The 18,768-nt window shown below is 48.6% G+C and overlaps 1 protein-coding gene across 1 annotated transcript; it reads right to left on the bottom strand.

Annotated features, from left to right (window-relative positions):
• Nucleotides 1-534: 534 nt before the first annotated feature.
• Nucleotides 535-1,170, bottom strand: LOC136482230 (uncharacterized). Its single transcript, XM_066479461.1, has 2 exons — nt 760-1,170; nt 535-639 (listed from the first exon to the last, which is right to left on the bottom strand). The coding sequence occupies exons 1-2, from the start codon at nt 1,168-1,170 to the stop codon at nt 580-582; spliced, it is 471 nt and encodes a 156-aa protein (XP_066335558.1). The 3' UTR covers nt 535-579.
• Nucleotides 1,171-18,768: the final 17,598 nt, after the last annotated feature.

Raw genomic sequence — 18,768 nt, 5'->3', positions numbered from 1 at the left:
GAGCTAGTAGCTAGCAAGATGGCTCTATTAACTGGTGCCATCATGCCATGTCATGACAAGATGCAGCACTTAGCCTGTTCGCTTGGTCGTATTTGACTTATAAGCCATGACTTATCAGCCAACGAACAGTATTTTCTCTCATACCAAACCAACCAACTGTACTTTTAACCCTGGCTTATAAGTCAAACAAGCCCAAACAAACACGATGGAATGGAAGCAAACATGAAATTTAAAAGAGCACTCTAGTTCCACTACACTACTAACTAGTACTTCTCCAGATTCCATACGCCATATATATAGCTTAAGGGCTTGTTTGGCACTGCTCCTCCCGAAGGACTCCTCCGGAGAAGCCGGAGCCGTTTTGGAGGAGCCACAAATTGTGGCTCCTCCAAAACGGCTTCGGCTCCTCTGTTTTTTACTGAAAAACGGCTCCTCCAAGAAAACGTTTGGCAGAGCTCCTCTGGAGGAGCCGGAGCCGGAGCCGAAGAGGAGCCCTGCCAAACAAGCCCTAAGAGTAGTGTTGCATCAGCTAGCTAGCCGCATCCATTGGTAATGGTAATGGTAACAAGCTAGCTAGCTTCAGGCGACGCAGCTGAGGCCCAAGCAGCCCATCCACAAGCTCCTCCTCGCCGCCCTCTTCTGCACACCAAAGCGAGGAAACTTTTTAATCGATCTCTGCAAGAATTGAAGGATAGCAAGAAGAAATGAAGAATACGTGAGCTTTTGCTGTCGCTCTGGCTAATATGTCACGGTACGTACCCGCCGCCTTGGAAGGCGAGATACAGCAGTATCGTCGTCCGGCGGCGGCACCCGGTACAGGTCCTCGTCGACGGGCCTCACGACAACCCTGCGGGCGCCCTTGGCCGGCGTGCCCGCTGCCGCCACCGCCCTCTTGTGCTCCGCAGCTCCAGCGACGACGACTCCGCCGCCCGCGGTGTCCGGCCTCCGCGCCTTCTTCTTATTAGGCGCCGGCGGCCTACGGCGTGGGGGCGGGGAGTACCTGAACCAGGCGTCGCTGCAGGCCTCCGGCTCCGGCGCGTACCACCACCAGGACTCGGCCGCCGCGGCGCCGGAGTGCGGCGGCGCCGGCTCCTCTGGGGAGGACGTCGAGGAGTAGTAGTAGTTCCACTCCCCGAACGCCGGTACGTGCCGCCGCCTAGCCTTCTCCATGATCGCAGAGGCCGATCGAAGGCAAAGAGGTCGAAGCTGGTGAGTAGAAGGCTTACAGCAGCAGAGGAGGTGGTGGTAGTGGGAGAAGGACAATGGCTGGATGCACGTACCCAGTCCTTATTATAAATGCGAGCTCGGCTCGGAGCCTTCGACCCCCATGCCTTGCCGTGGCGTCGTCGTCTGGAAGGAAGAACTGCACGCGGGGCAGAGTGGCATGCCGGGGCAGGCCAGGCCATAAATTTCTCGGTCGAGTTGCTTTGACTCCACGCACGGCGGCTGTGCACTGTACATGATGTACGCGCGGCATGGCGACGCCTGCGCTCGCATTCGTTGCGCACTGCTGGAGTGCTGGTGCTGCCGGGCAATCACGTCAGGGCGTTGGTTGGGCAGGCTAGCCGGCCATTGACGTCGCGATGACTGTAGAGCAACTAGTGGACCACTGTAACCTCGCCGTTTCCGACAGACGGGCTTCTGTTCGGCCAACCGTTGGTTCTTTCACGCGTCCGAATGTAGGGTAGCGTCCCGATGTACTTTAAAATGGGGCCGCTGTGGCCTGTGTGGGCACCTGCCACCGTATATTTCATTTGCCGTTATTTATACAGTAATACTGTTGGTTGAAGGCACTTACATTTGTCTGCGACTGCTCCATAAGCTTTGCTTCACAAATTCTACAGTAAGGTATGTAAAAAAAATAGAGTTTCTAGAGTATCATTTTATGTGTGGTCACAAGTCTATCATTTTTGTCTGGAGCAGCAGAGCCTGTGAAGCTACGTCTATTTAGCTAAAAAATATAAAGTAGAGCTGGAAAACTTGAAGCGAAGCAGTCCAAACAAGTCTTTAGTTTCCCTAGAACTATATCATCAACCATTTCTGTCCAAATATTGACACCGTGTTTCGATTTTGTATTGATCTGCACTGAGGAACTTAGTATCCGGAGTGGTTTTTCTCTCCTTTTTCTACAGGACTTCGGATCCCCACGCTGTAAAAGTACTCTACCCCAGCATGCTATTGACCCAAGAGGAAGTAGCTGTGTCCTAGCTAACCGCCGCATTCAGTCTCTACTCATGGCCAAATAATAATAGGCTCCACCACGATTCACCAATGTCCATTCCAAGGGCAGCGTCCCCGCCGAAAAGCCTGCACGCTGCAGTGAGTGGCATGCTTTTGCACAGAGGCATGTAAGGATGAAAACGGAACGGAAATATCCCGAACCGAACCGCATCGTTTTCTATATTTAATCCGACCGAATCCGTATTTTCTTGTTCGACTTTACCGTTTTCGCTTTCGCATTTGAGATGTTTCGTATTTCGAATGTAAAAGTAGAAAACGGTTTACACATTTTTCGACCGTTTTCTACATTTCTACTTTTAATTTGAAATATTCCGAATTCAAAATTCGGTTTAAACCGAATTTGGCCAACTGCACAGGTCATACAACCCAATTACAGGCTGCTCACCACGCAGCTGTGTTCTTTCTACTGGTGGCTAGCTGCCCTCTCTTATAGACGGCGCCCAGCCTCATCTCTCTTATTATGTATTTGGTCGTGCACTTGTTTAATGCTATGCACTTGAACTAGGTCATGCACTTGTTAGTTGTGAACTTGTTATGTATTTGATCGTGCACTTGTTTAATGCTATGCACTGTGGGTCGGTATTTCGTATTGAATTTTCGCATACCGACCGTGTTCGACATAATTCCGCTCGAATTGGTTCGTTTTCGAAATTCTAGATATTCCGTAAGTTCGTGTTCGTTTTCGTGTCCGGCTTGTCCGCTTTCGCTTTTGCTTTCGTATTTCAAATGTAAAAGTAGAAAACGGTTGAGGAGTTTTTCGACCGAGTTCGACCGTTTTCATCCTTAGAGGCATGCAATGCAAACACGGGCTCACCACCCTGGGGGCGCGCCCTTGGCCGGCGTGAGCGCCGCCGCCACAGCCCTTACCGGGGTCTCCGTCGCAATGCGATGCTCTTGGTGCTCTCTGCCTCCTGCAATCTCCGGCGGTCTTCACGCTTTCTTAGGCGCCGGCGGTCTACACCGCGGGGGCGGGAAGTACCTGATATTAGAACGTAAATGTGTGATTAGCCTATTAAAATCACTAACCTAATAACATCAACACACTAATTTCATGATTAATTAGTGCATACCTCAATTAGACGTAGATGATCATTATGGTTGATGTCTCCTGGATCCACCTCTTGTTGTCGGTACTCGCGTAGTCACACTGATCTGAAGAATCACTGGCACAGGGACTGGTGACTAGCCTATATCTTGAACCGACTTTCGTGCCTCAGATCGGTAGGTTAGGGATATGGTGGATACCCCATTGAGAGAGCAGAGAGACGTCAAAAGCCACGGGTGTCCTTTATTGGTTGGGACCAATCCAACAGTGAATTAGCCCACACGTCCGATCAACATGTGTTCGATAGAGGTTGTGTGCCCATAGTCCTTAGGACTCGGTCATTAGACCTAAGCTGAACAACTTTAACACCTAAAACAGGCACCGCTTGAGTCCTCGGGCCTGTGTTGGTTGCCTGCCACACCTTGCCACGCCTAAAGTTAAGATTGCCACATGTGCTTAGGTAGGTGTTCGGTTGATTATTGAAGCAGGGCTCGCCACACCTGGAACAAGCATTCGCCATTTAGTTTATTTTTGCGTCAAACGTGTGGCATGGTTTTCCTCCGCCTCAGCTACAAAGCCCTCTACCGCCACGCCTCCTCCACGGATACATTGTCGTCCCCATCCCGCCCACCATGATGAGTTCTCCAGGGCTGACCTTGGCCGCGAGGAAGCGGAGCTAGTCACGAGAACACCCTCTTTGGCCCGAGGACGTGGAGCCAGTAGCAAAGGAGGGCGCCGCGGTCATGCGCCGCCGCGTAGCTGCCGCCGGGTTGGTTCTGGTGGGCGGCGGCGGAAGTGCGGATCGGGCAGGAGGGAGAGCACTGCGAACGGGAATGCATCGGTGGGAGGGCGAGCGCCGTGGTCGAGCTCTGCTCTGCCTTGCCATGTTCCTTCGTGAACATGAAGGTCAACTAGCCTTTTTTCTTTAAAATAATAAATCTGGGAATACAATAAGATTTGCTATTTCTCATATGCCTGATTTTTAAGTTCTTTTCAGAACAGTATCTATTAGATTTTAATCTAACCATCCAAAAAAACCAGCAGTATAGATTTTCTTTCTCTTCCTCTCTCGATCTCTCTCAGTCCTTTAATTCAGGCATCTGAACTAGGAAACGTGTAGAAATATTAGTATACATACCTCACACCTACAACAAATATTAAACCGCCCATCTCTTGATCTGTGGCCAAGACTTGGTCCACATTGGACCTCCCTCACAGCCCCTCCCCGGCATCTATATTTAAGCTATTGTTTCTTATCTATCAATCTATAATTATTCCACTATTTCATATCTATTATTAATTTGTTTTGATTTAGTGTAATATAGTTTAACCACGTGTGGTAATATTGTGATGTCCTGTCAAATATTTGTGGCAAGCATCTAAACAACAGCCATCGAAAATTTGTCACATCTTAGTGACGAACCAAAGAGTTCCAGTCCCCGAACGCCGGTGTACGTGCCGTCACGTAGCCTTCTCCATGATCTGGTAATGTGTCCGTCTCATAAGCTCAAGGCAAAGAGGTCGAAGCAGAGAAGATAGGTATGGTGGTGGGAGAAAGAGAGTAGTGGCTGGCTGCACGTACTTAGCTGAGGTGAGAGACGGACGGAGTTAAAAGTTAGCGGGGCCTCGTTCACTTTGAAAAAAAAAAGTGAACCTGATGAATAGTAACACTTTCGTCTTATTTGGCAAATATTGTCCAATCGTGGACAAACTAGGCTCAAAAGATTCATCTCGTGATTTTCAACTAAACTTTGTAATTAGTTATTTTTTTTACCTACATTTAATACTCCATACAAGCGGCTAAAAATTGATGTATGAAGAGAGAGTGAAAAAACTTGGAATTTGGATAGCATCTAAACAAAGCCCGGGTGTGTGTGTGTGTGGGGGAGTGGGAAAAAAAGGGAACGAAGGAAGCAGTAGTGGGGCTTACTGTACTAGTAGCTTGTTGTGCATGTACAGGCCAGGGACAAGGGAGCTGAGCAGTGCCGGTCGCGGCCAGCTACAGACCGGCGCTCCGCGCGCGGCAGGGAGATAACAGTGTCGCGGCCGCAGCAGAAAATGGCGCCCATTTACGATGGATGGAAGGATGGGGCTCGGCTTCCCCGGCCTGCCGCCTGCGGGCAGTTCATGGAAGAAGCCTGTGGCATACTGGCATGCCTCTGCTGTCTTCCTGGCGAACGTACTATTTGGGCATCAATAGATAGAGAGATTGATCAGTAGCTACGGATGCATGCATGCCTCATTTACGGTTGGCTATTGACACAGCTACTAGGGTCAATACAGGTGGGTACGCTAGTTTGGGATGCATAACGGGGCCAAATTGAAGCGCGCGCGCGAGGTGGGGGGCTGCGGCGAGCGGCAGGCCCGGCGCTTGCGCGGCTAGTGTGGCTCGGCAGGCGGCAGCCGGGAAGATGATATCTTTATTGTAATTTCTGCTAACTCGATGTCTAGTTTGGTCATCAAGCTTGAAGACAGAGCGATCGAGCCGTGCGAAGCCTGATTCCAGCGCGGTTCTGTTGGCACTTGGCAGAATAGAAAGGTACATTGCTAGCGTCCGCGCGTTGTTGCGTGCCCGTACGTACGCGGGAGTTTCGTTTCGCGTGGGGACCACCCGTGCCGCTCCATTTTCTCACGCTCACGTGGGTCTCAGTCACCTGCCCTACATGTGGATGCGCACCACAGATGCGTCTACTGGCCTCAGGTGCCCGCACGGCGACCCACAGCTGCAACACAGCAGCCGCAGCAAGTAGATCCCATTGCAATATGTGCAACACCATATCTACTTTTGCAATCCTGATGAAACACTTGCAACATACGTCCAAAACGGCTGAAAGACTTACAACATATCTGAAACACTTGGAAGACACTCGAAAGCCATTGCAAACATATGCAACAGCGAGATAAAACACTAGCAACACATATGTGGGAAACATATGCAACATCTAGATAAAACACTTGCAACATACATCTGAAAACAGATGAAACATTTGGAACATGCGCTTCAACGTACGTGTATAGCTATTGCAACATCCGGATCTACTTTTGCAGCATCCATATGAAACACATACAACATACCTCTGAAACATCTAAAACATACGTTTGCAACATGCGCTTTTAGTGCAACACCTACATGCTGCTTGACAGAATAGAGGCTCATTGGCACGGGGAGTTCATCGGTGTAGAGCTTGCCGCTCTAGTGGATAAGGTCGAGGCAAGAACAGTGGAGAAGGCCACGGTGGGCCGGAGGCGCAGTGGAGAGGGAGGAAGGCGGGCGACCACGACAAGCAGGAGGCACGATGGATAGGGAGGAAGACTGGCGGGCACGCTTGGGCGCAGTGGATATTCTAGCCAACGGGTGGCCCAACGCCGTCGCCAAGGCGGCGCGGTGGAGCACGGTCGCGGCGTTTTTTTAGAAACTGTGTTTGGGGGCGAGAGTGGACGGGCAGATAGGAGCGGGGCATTGGGCTGGTGTCATGGCCCACCAATGGGAGCGTCCGGATAGACGAACACCCTATTCCAACCATTACTAGAATAGAAAAGGTGCTCGCTTCTCAACAGTAGTAATTTTTTATTTGTCCGTTTGGTAGGACTTTGTCAAAAGCTTGAGCTGAGGGTGCCTGACTCTAAGCTCCTGTTTTGGTAGAGCTTCGGCTCTGAAGAAAATAGCTCTAGCCATGACTTCTATAGTAGAGTATGGTGGAGCTGAAGCTATTTAAAAAACTGTCCGGTAAAACAGCTGTGTTTAGGTGTTTGAAAAGACTGAAATGTGTATAACATCCTTCTCTTTTTTTTCATTTCTTTCTTATTTCTCTTCTCTTTCTATTCTCTCTACTGTATCCCATCAACCCACCGTACGGGACTCATCTCCTCCGTGCGACCGTCGTCTCCACACGCACCTGGCCCACGCCGGCCTCCTCTCCAGGTCTCGGGCGCCCCTGTGCCGGCCTCCTCTCCCAACCTCAGCCACCTGAGCACCAGCATGGCCCGCAGTTCCTCCTTCCTCGCAGCCTCTTCTTCCATTAGCTCCCTCGTCTCTAACTTGCTCTTGCGTGCTCGCACCCGCACACATGGAGGAGACATGGAGGAGGGCCGTGTTGGTGCTCCGTCTCGCCGTCGCGGCCCGTGTCCGCGCTACGATTGCGCCTCGTCGTCGCGTCACGCGACCACACACTCTGCTCGTCGTCGTGCCTGCGCGGCCTCGCGCGCCCGTTATTGGGCAAAATCGTTCCGGCACGTGCGTTGTCAGATGTCCAATAACACGTGGGACTCTTCTTCACGACAAGTCCATAAGTTAAGGGGTGGAAATGGATGTCCAATAATTATCCATTTCGCCCCATTTGGTATTGGATATAACTTGAATATTGATATGTGCATTGTTGAGAAAGTAGGCAATTCATAATCAAATTTAGAACATAAATCATGATGATCTCAAGGACTAGCTTATATACCACAACATACTAGTTGACCCAAACAATAAAGGCTCATTCACGTGTACAAAGAGGGAGTAGTGGGGATCTTTAGTGCCATCTAACTTATGGAAGTAAAGGTTGCCATACATAAATATGGTAGACCCCTCCACTTTCTCAAGTTTAATGTGAGGAGGAGGAAAGTAAGCCCACATGTGTGTGCTCGCTTGCCTCGTCGGGCGCTGCGAGGCGAGTGGCCTAGGCGCGCAGCACCTGCGTAAATGGTCCGTTGAAATCTGGCTCGTGGCCTTTTGGGTGAGGCCTCCTTTTGCGGTTTTAGTTTTTGATTACTTGACCTTTAAGTTTGCGAATAAGCACTACCGGAAACCGGCAATTTGCCGAGTGCCTGCGGCACTTGGCAAAGCCCGAAATACACTCGGTAAAGGCTTTGCCAAGTGCCGCACTCGGCAAAGAGCAGTCGGCAAAGAACCCGTCGGCAAATATTTCTTTGCCGAGTGCCACATATTGGGCACTCGGTAAAGCCTTTGCCGAGTGTCACGTCAGCACTCGGCAAAAAAAAACCGACGTCAACTCTGACGGCCTCTTTGCCGAGTGCCACCTCAGCGGCGCTCGGCAAAGAATTTTTTCTTTTTTTTTGAAAATTCTTTGCCGAGTGCTATACTCTTGCACTCGGCAAATAAATTTTTTCTTTTTTTAAAAAAAAATCTTTGCCGAGTGCCATGGCTCTGGCACTCGGCAAAGCTGGGAAATTGGGTCTCTGGTTCCCAGCTTTGCCGAGTGCCATGGTCACGGCACTCGGCAAAGCCCTCTTTGCCGAGTGTGGCACTCGGCAAAGAGGGAAAAAATGCTATTTTTTTGTTTTTTGCTTTCCATCAACGCAAACAAAGAAATCACATATATATCAACACACAGCACAGGATATATCACATACACATCCATATTCCATCACATACACATCCATAACCCATCACATACACATCCACCATCCATAATACATCACATACAAATCCATTGTCCATAATCCATCATACATTTGCATCATCCATGACAATATCCATCACAATATATATATGTCTCTAGCAGTAGTCCAACATAAGGCTAAGTCTAACACAAGTCCATGCAACATGAAAAGAAACAAATAAATGGTATCTACTGCCAGCCTCCTCACCCGGAGTGTGAACTGCCACCTTGAGGAGGGCCAGTTGTCCACCCGGCCTATGGAGAAGGGCCACCTTGAGGAGTCGGGTTCGAACCCGCCGACTATTGCTGCACAAAGGAGAAGCGAATTCATGAGTATCTACAGGAGGGCCGCACAAGCTAAAGGAATAAACAACCATATATACTCACCGGAGTCCCTACAGGAGGAGGAGGAGCCACAACTAGAGCGAGCAGCGACTGGGGCACGACCACACCTGGCAAGGTCTGAAGGCTCGCCATGAAGCTGAACATGTCCTACAGCCTCTGCGTCTCGGCCGCCCTCTGGGCTTGTACAGCCTCCATCTGCAGCCGATGGGCCTCCGCCTGGGCCTCCAACCTCCGCAAGTCGGCCTGCAACATTCCACCCGCAATGTTTAAACAATGCAAAGGCAAGGTAGATGTGTAAAAGCAATGAACGACGAATAAAACAGTACTAACTTGGAGTTCCACCATCTGCTGCTGTGAGCTCTGCTGCCGAGAGCGTATGGGGAGGGAGGAGCTCGTGCTCCTTGCTCGAATCTCGGTGAGGTTGGGAACAGAGGCAGAGTCGACTGTGTTGTCCACCATCCAGTATCGGTCGTGCTGCTTCCCTCCTCCTAGCCTCATCAGGAGGTCTGTGTCCAGGGGCTAGGTGGCTGGATCGAAGTCCTCCCCATGGCGCTCGCGGGCCGCCGAGGTGTACTCGCTAAGCTTGCTGTGGACGCTCGCGCTGGTGTACGCCTCGAGCCCATCCGCCGGGTTGTTGGTGACTTCCGGGGCCATCGCCTTGCCCTTGTGTGCCAGGGCGTACGCCATGAACTCGTTGCATTCTTGGCCTTGGTGCGCCTGGGACTGTGAGGAAAACACAAAGATGATTACAAGTAATGAGAATTGAGCGTTAGAATAAATAAATAAAGATGAAAACACAAAGAAGATTACCCATGTCCGGGCGTACGCGCTGAGGCTCCGGTTGCCTTGGTGGTGTGGTGCCCCACCCATCTGCAGGCGGCAGTCTCGACGGATGTTGTGCTTCTTCGCCCACTCCTCCGAGAGCTACCTGTCCACAATGGCCTCCCAGCAGAGGCGGTGCCTGGCGCACCAATCGGGACATTGCTGCATGCCATCAAGTTATTGATATGTCAGAAGATGAAATGAAGCCTACCTATTCTTCATGGAAGGAGTCAGTATTAATGTTTCGTACTTACCAAGAGGTACTGCTCCTTGGTGAGTGTCCTGATCCTGGCATCGGCCTTCCTCACCACCTGACCAAGGACGTCAGCGCTGTAGTTGATGATGCACTAGAGCCGCGTCTCGTGGTACAGGTCCGATAGTCGGGACCTACAGACCTTGTCCTGCACTCGCGCCGCCCAGTCCTCAAACCCTTCGTCGCACCTGAAGAAGTCCTGCATATAGACATCATGTATCGTTTCATTATTTCAAGAACGACCAATGAATGCGTAGTATTGACCAATTTAGTGTGATGAAGACTCACCCAGAACTCGGCCTTGATCCGCGCCGCAATGGTGTCGAACTCACTGTCCTCGGCGGCGTAGAAGTGGTCCCACGTCTAGGGCGGCGAAGTCACCGAGGCATAGGTGACCATGCTAGGGTAGTGCTGCCGAATTAGAAGGCCCAGGGTGCCATTGATGTGCCGGCCCGTTCCGGACACAACTTCCCAGTTGCTGGAAGAGTCATTAAGAAGAATTGTTAGTCTCCAGTTCGATTTTCAACATGTCATATGAAATAGTAGTGAAATAATACTTACTTGTCACCGCTGGGTCGAATCATTGGGCGCCGGTGAAGTGGGATCGGCCACGCCGAGAGCTGCGAGGGCCCGCGCAAGTAGACTCCCGACGAGGTAGAGCCAGAGGCAGTGCTAGTGGAACCCCCTGGTGTCGCTATCGCCGCCTCCCCGTGGTCCGATGAGTCAGAGGAAGTGCCACCCCTCCTATGTGCAGGCCCACCGCCTGGTCATCCTCGTCCACCGACGGGGTGGCAGCCGGCTGCACCCTCGTCCTCGGACGGCCGCGGGGGCGGCCGCTACTCATCCTCCTCGTCGATGGCTCCGGCAAGGGGTCCTCCTCAGCGTGGGGTGGTGAGCGCTCCCTCATGTAGAGGGAGTTGACCCCCGACGGGCCTGCCTTCCGCCCGGCATTTTGTCGAGTGCCTGCAATTTCAAAGGGTAAACCAATTAGCACAGTTAAATTACAAGTACTTATAAAGAGATACAAAATGAACGAAACATAATTGCAATAATAATAATAATAATAATAATAATAATAATAATAATAATAATAATAATAATAATAATAATAATAATAATAATAATAATAATATAGTATTACATGAATTAGAAATATTCTTCACGATCGGTAGCGGCTGGATCATAGGTGGCGTCATCACTATCAATATTGTCGAGTAAATCGGGCTCATCTCCATCGTTGTCATCATTGTCATCGCCTAACTGTAATCGCTCAAGCATTTGTAAGTCCTTAGCATTTTGCACCTCTTCTCCGTCGTCCTCATCTCCATCATCCTGATCAATGTCATTGTCTACTTCCATGCCCATCTGTGAAAACATGTCTACGTCAAACCTCCCTTCTAGCCCCTCTGGTTGATAGAACTCCCGTGTGTCTGGGTCAAAGTTGTAATCCTCATCGTTTGGGACAGGCAGTTTACCGTGCGGCGATACCAACTGCACAAGGTACCAACCGATAAGATTGGGGTTTTTTTGGCACGCCCATGGGGGATAATAAACTTGCGTGGCTTGTTGAGCCACAATATAGACATCCTCTCCTTGATAGACAGAATCCTGTTGAATTTCGACTTGTCCAATCTCAGGGGCTGTTCTCGTGACATTAGGATCGAACCAATGGCATTTGAATACGACTTGATTAGGAGCTTTGCGACACTCAAAATTGAGCTCGCATATTTCTTCTACTATGCCGTAGTAGTCGCGCTCATCGGTGACGGGCGTACGAACTCTGGTATTCGTGGTTTTCCGATTGGGCTGACTCCGCTCGTAGTTTCTTGTGTGAAAGCGATAGCCATTCACATCATAAACGGTGAATGACTTGACCTTGTAGGTGAAGCCTTTGGCGAGCCCTTTCAACTCAGCATCCATTTCCGCATCCTTGCAGGCCTGCAAGGTGAGGCCGGATAGATTGTTACATTACTCGCTCGTAGGAGCAAAGTGGGATGTCAAAGATTGAATGAGGTAAATTGGACGGTACCTTCGTATCGAACCAGGATATGAAATCGGGAACACCATCTTTGAGAAGACTATCTTCTTCTTGAGGGGAAGGAGCCCTATTCCCTCTCCAGTATTTTTTTAGAAATTCCCTGAAAAAACAAGAGATAAGGGGGTTCGATAGATGGAGGATAGTGACAAGGGTGTATGTAACAAGCTCATTGAGAACTTACTGCACATAAGGCTTCACTTCGTCAAGGTTCAACAACACATACAACATGATAGTGCGCCACTCATCATGCCGCAAGGTATTGGTGCCTGATGCGCTTGCCTTTCCGAGTTGCCCTTTGAAAAGGCTGAGGTTCGATGAACTCTCATCCGTGTTGTAACGAGGGGGACGATTGTGCACGCTGGGAAGGCCATCCTTATAGTATGCTGTTGTGAAGTTTGACACCTCCTCCAGAATGAATGCCTCTACCACAGAAGCCTCAATTTTGGCTTTATTTCTACACTTTTTCCGAAGAATCTTTAGACATCTCTCAATTGTATAGCACCAACGGGCCTACACGGCCCCCCCATTCGTGCCTCGTACGGTAGGTGCAAAATCAGATGCAGCATAGCCAGGAAGAAGCCGGGTGGAAGATCTTCTCCAACTTGCAGAGCAACACAGGTGCCACTTTCTCCAAGTCATCAATCATGCCCCGAGATAACTCCTTGGCACAAAGCTGGCAGAAGAAATAGCTCAACTCTGCCAGCACGTGCCACACATGCTCAGGGATGTATCCCCGGGTCATCGCAGGAAGGAGCCGCTCAATCCATATGTGGTAGTCATGACTCTTCATCCCTAAGACTCACATAGTGGACAAGTTCACTCCCCTACTCAAATTCGCCGCATGCCCATCAGGGAACATTAACGTTTGGATCCACTGCAGTACTTCCTTCCTTTGGTCCTTTTTCAAGACGAAATCGACCAAAGTTCTTCTCCATTTCTTGCCGGGCGCAGGAGGCTTCATCACTTGCTTTGGCCTATCGCACATCGTTGCCAGGTCCAGTCTAGCCTTAACATTGTCCTTTGACTTATCAGGAATGTCCATGAGTCTTGCAAAAAGTGCCTCGGCGATATTCTTTTCTATGTGCATTACATCAATGTTGTGTGGAACAAGAAGATCATTGAAATAGGGGAGCCTAGTCAAGCCCGATTTATGAGTCTACTGGTGTTCCTCACCATATCCAATAAAACCACCTTTCTCTTTATCATCTTTGAGAGCCTCTATCTCAGCACGGACCTCGGCACCGGTCATCATCTGAGGTGCAGGGTCGGTGACTTGAACCCCTTTCCTAAAGTTCTTGACGTCTCGTCTGAATGGATGGTCAAGAGAGAGGAATTGACGATGTTGGTCAAATGAAGAAAACTTGCCACCCCTCTTCAGCCAATTGAACCTCACAGCTGTCTTGGATATTGGGCATGGGAACTTCCCGTAAACACACGCACAGAATATGCCATACGCCAGGAAGTCATGCAGGGAGTAGTGGTACCACACATGTATTGTGAAGTTCTTCTTTGTAGCTCGGTCGTATGTCAGTACCCCCTTTTCCCAAGTAAGGATCAATTCATCAATGAGAGGCTCCATGAACAAACCCATCTTGTTCCCCGGGTGTCCAGGAATTATCAGTGACAAGAATACGTTCTTGGGTTGAAACATGACGCCGGGGGGAGATTGAGGGGGATCATGAACACAGGCCAACAAGTGTACGGGGCCGCCAGCAATCCATAGGGGTTGAACTCATCTGTTGCCAGCGCTACACGTACATTCCGAGCCTCCTCAGCTTTACCATGATGTATGCCATCGAAATGGGTCCATGCATCGCCATCCGATGGGTGTACCATCTTGTCAGCATTATATCTTTTGCCATGTTTGTGCCATGTCATCTGTTTCGCGAACTCCTCTGTCATGTACAGCCATTGGATCCTCGGTATGACAGGAAGGTACCGTAGGACCTTCGCGAGGATACCAAGCTGTTCCATCTTGCCATCACTAGTGTCGACCTCCAGATACCTAGAGGATTTGCACTTTGGATAGTGCGTTGCTTTCTCATGATCACATGTGGAGATGTCCTGGTTTGTGAACATCGTACGTGACAACGTGCTCGAAACTTTTTCAATTTGTTTCCACGGCATACGCATACGATACGGCGACAACTCGACAAGGTTCATGACTTTCAGAATTCGTTCGCATTTTATACAATTAAAAAACCACTCCCACGCAAGTTGGCGGCGTTGCCCCGTGAGCACGTTGATCGAAATTTCGAGACATTTTCTAGATTTAGCCTAAATTTACACTAAGAAACAAGGATAACATTTTTTGAATGAATGTAATCCATTATTCGATGCACCTGCAGTTCAAACTTACATTTTCTGGAAAAATTCAACAAAACAAAATAAACTATAGAAATATGCCAAAAGGCAATGAAAATGTCCCAAATTTAAACATGTTGTTTGTGGTAGTGTACTAAAGCTTCAAAAAAAATTGGTGCCAAAAAACTAAAAAAAAAATTATTTTGCCGAAATAAATTCTTTGCCGAGTGCCAAACGGGGGCACTCGGCAAAGAGGACGCCGCTGGATGCCGTTAAGTCCTACCAATCTTTGCCGAGTGTCTGCCAGCCTTTACCGAGTGCAGGTCTTTGCCGAGTGCCAGGCCGAGTGTCATATTTTGCCGAGTGCGGTGCTCGGCAAAGCAGATCTTTGCCGAGTGCCCGAAATTTGGCACTCGGCAAAGATTTTTGCACTCGGCAAATCACGGGTTTCCCATAGTGAAGAGTCCTTAGTGATTTGGCCTGATCAGGACACGAGATCGTAAGCCTATAACGGCCAAGACCAAAACACATCTATTCGAGCTAGAGTTTTTGCTTTTTTCGCTGCGGCACCACCATCGTAGCTTCTCCAACTTGAGCGCCTGTATGCACCGATGATCAGGAGAGCAGGTCTCGGAACCCTTGTCCTTACGATCCTACATCGAGAAAGGTTGAATAGGTTTTCTAGAAGCGCTCTTCCTGCAGCTGCTCCTAACATTCACAACGGGTCATCTTCCATCTATATCAGGCAGCGCCGCGTACCATCGTGTCCATCAACGGCTGCTTCAAGCTCTTCCTCCACCACTCATCAACGACTTTGTACCACAACCAACAATGGTGTCTTCTTCTACAAACAAAAGGCACACACGCTGTAATTCGGTCAGTTATTCCGGAATACCTGCTGTGTTCAATCATGTTGCTGCTCGTGCTGATGCTATTCGTGCATGTAAGGGTTAGCTAATGCTGGACAGCATAATGATTTATGTTTTGAAATTGATCATGATATTGTCTACTTTCAGAACAATAACTATATCTATATTCAAGTTATATCGCATACGAATGGGGACCAAACGGATAGATAACGGACATCCATTTCCACCTTTTGTTATTGTACTTGTGGTGAAGAAAAGACCGACCTGCTGTCGGGCAGTGGGCACACGAGCCTGCATATTTTGTTTGTCTTTACGGTTGGTCGGAGTGGACTGTTGGATATAATATGGGCTTGGCCCATATAATATTTAATAAATCAAATAAAAATCTATGGTACGTAATATTAAGTGTTGTATGGCTTAATACCATACGAGATTTTGACTGAACGCTCACTCACCTTATATGGTTGAAAATTATTCATCTAAATTGAGAAGCCGAGAAAAGGATAAAGGCGTGCCACACGTGCGCGCGCCGCCACCGGCCGGGCCATGGGCGCGGGCGCGGGCCGGGCCGCGGCAAGCAAGCAGGCGGGCGTGGCTAGTCTTTTGCCACTTAATCCACATAACAACGGGAGCTACTCCCCTTGATAGTGGAGGCGAACTGATGGCGGCAGTTACCGTCCTTTCCGCTTCCGTCTCTCCGTCTCTGTCTCTTGGGCCGCTGCCTTCGTCTCCTTCCCCGGTCACAGCCATATATCCGTAGTACTCCATCAGTTTAGCGTCTGTCTTTGCCACCATTCCCGAGAGACTCCACATTTTCGCAGCCTTCTGTCTTCCCCGTCCCGTTCCTCTGCGTGCACGGAGTAGCGGGAGAGCAGGTGCCTCCGGAACCCTCGTTCGCCTGAGAACCCCGCACGGGGTGAGCGGCGATTAGGTTTTTGGGGAGCGATTCGCGACTGCTCGTCCACATACATCTTCTTCTCGGTGATTGCCTGCGGAACATCAATGCGTCTTCTTCCTGGTGATCCGTTCGTGGGACTGCACTGCGAACATCTTCCTGCATCGACTGTGGTCCGCGACTTCGAGCAACACACTATGTCGACTAGTGCGAATGGAGCCTCCGATGCCCTCGGCATGGGACCCTCCGCTGGGTACAGTCTAATCTCTATGATTTCTGTACTTTGTGTTTTTACTGTATTCACCAGTATATCATCTCTGTATGCTGTAGTGTTCATAAGAAATATACACATGCACATATATGTCGTCACAAACCTACTGATGTTATTTTTCTGGATTAAACTGATAATGAAATTGCCTAAATTCCTAACAATCTAAAAACCTAATGTTAGGCAATTTTCTGTCAGTGGTTTTGCTGCTGCTTTGAAGCCAAATAATTTTGATGGCAAGAATTTCATGATATGGCGTGCCAAGATGGTATTGTGGTTGACTGCAATGAACTGCTATCACGCCGCGTAGGGGAAGCCTTAACAGTTTACTCCTGAGGAGGAGCGAAAGTTCTTGGCTGCCGATAACCTGTTTCGAGGCGCCGTGATTAGTGCATTTCATCCCAAGTATGAGAAAAAAACTACATATCTTGCACATCAGACAAAGAGTTATGGGATGCTCTTGAGGCAAAGTTTGAGGTTTCTGATGCTGGCAACGAGCTGTACCTTATGGAGCAGCTGTATGACTACAAAATGGTTGAAAACCGTTCTGTAGTCGAACAGGCTCATAAGATACAGGCGCTAGTGAAGGAACTAGAACATTTCCCATGTCTGTTGCCCGACAAGTTTGTGGCCGGCGATATAATCGCTAAGCTGTCACCTTCTTGGGAGGATTTTGCTACTTCTCTAAAATACAAGAGACAAGAGTTTAGCGTGGCTAAGCTTATTGAATCTCTTGATGTTGAGGTGAGGGCGAGAGCAAAAGACAACCGTGGAAAAGGAGTTGAGTCTTCCGCTGCCAATATGGTGCAGAAGAAAAACTCATTTGCATCTCGTAATAAAAAGAAGAAAAACATGCAAGAGAACAACAATGCAAAGCCTAAGCAGACTGCACAATTTAAGAAGAAAAACAACAAGAAAGGTAGAGGATGCTTTATTTGAGGGAGTGATGAGCATTGGGCAAGTGCATGCCCAGACCGAAAATATAAGCAAGAAAAGAAATCAGCAAACATGGTAATTAGCGAGACTGGAGGAGGAATATCTGGGTATGGTAATTCTTTACCTTTTGTTCTTTCAGTTTGTCTTTCACCTGAGTGGTGGATGGACAGCGGTGCTAATATTCATGTGTGTGTTGATGTTTCTTTGTTTATTTCCTATCAGGCCGGCAGGAGTGGAGCCTTGCTGATGGGAAACGGTTCGCATGCGTGTGTTCTTGGTACTGGTACGGTCGTTCTGAAGTTTACTTCGGGAAAGACGGTGCTATTAAAGAACGTACAACATGTCCCCTCCATCAAAAGGAACCTTGTTAGTGCTTCTCAGATGTGTCGCGATGGCTTTAAAATTATGCTTGAGTCTAATAAATGTGTTGTGTCGAGACATGGAATATTTGTTGAAAAATGTTATGATTGCGGAGGCTTGTTCCTCTTATCTTTGCTTGATGATGTGTGTAATAAAGTGGTGAACAATGTTAATGTTTCGGATGAGTCGAATATATGGCATTCACGACTTTGTCACATTAATTTTGGCTATCTCATGCGGCTTGCAAATCTGAATTTAATCCTGAAATTTAACTTAGTCAAAGATTCTAAGTGTTAGGTGTGTGTGCAATTAAAACAACCGTGCAAGCCTCACAAGGCTGCTGAAGCGAGGAACTTGGCACCATTAGAACTCGTTCATTCTGATTTATGCGAAATGAATGGCGAATTGACTAAAGGCGGTAGACGATACTTCATGACATTTATAGACGATTGCACTAGATTTTGCTATGTGTATTTATTAAAAACAAAAGATGAAGCGTTGCATTATTTTAAAGTCTATAAAGCTGAGGTAGAAAATCAACTTGAGAAGAAAATCAAGCGTTTGCGGTCTGATCACGGGGCAGGATATTTCTCAAATGAATTTTCTGAGTTTTGCGCGGTGCATGGAATTATTCATGAGAGGACGCCACCATACTCACCACAGTCCAATGGGATTGCAGAGAGAAAGAACCGCACTCTAACTGATTTGGTTAATGCCATGTTGGAGACTGTGGGACTATCTAAGGAATGGTGGGGTGAGGCTATATTGACAGCGTGTCATGTCCTTAATAGAGTGCCCACAAAGAACAAAGAAATCATACCATTCGAGAAATGGGAGAAGAAGAGATTAAATCTCTCTTACCTGTGAACTTGGGGTTGTTTGGCAAAGGTGAATGTGCCAATAAACAAAAAGTGAAAGCTTGGACCAAAGACTGTTGATGGTGTCTTTCTTGGTTATGCTATTCACAGCGTAGGTTATAGATTTTTAGTTATAAACTCTAGTGTT

The sequence above is a fragment of the Miscanthus floridulus genome, chromosome 9, assembly GCF_019320115.1.
Source record: "Miscanthus floridulus cultivar M001 chromosome 9, ASM1932011v1, whole genome shotgun sequence".
NCBI classification, from domain to species: domain Eukaryota; kingdom Viridiplantae; phylum Streptophyta; class Magnoliopsida; order Poales; family Poaceae; genus Miscanthus; species Miscanthus floridulus.
This window is presented reverse-complemented; position numbering and strand designations above follow the sequence as displayed.

Coding starts and splice junctions, on each gene's coding strand:
- LOC136482230 (XM_066479461.1), bottom strand. CDS start 1,170: ATGGAGAAGGCTAGGCGGCGGCACGTACCGGCGTTCGGGGAGTGGAAC. Junction 640..759: donor CTCGCCTTCCAAGGCGGCGG/GTACGTACCGTG, acceptor TTTGGTGTGCAG/AAGAGGGCGGCGAGGAGGAG.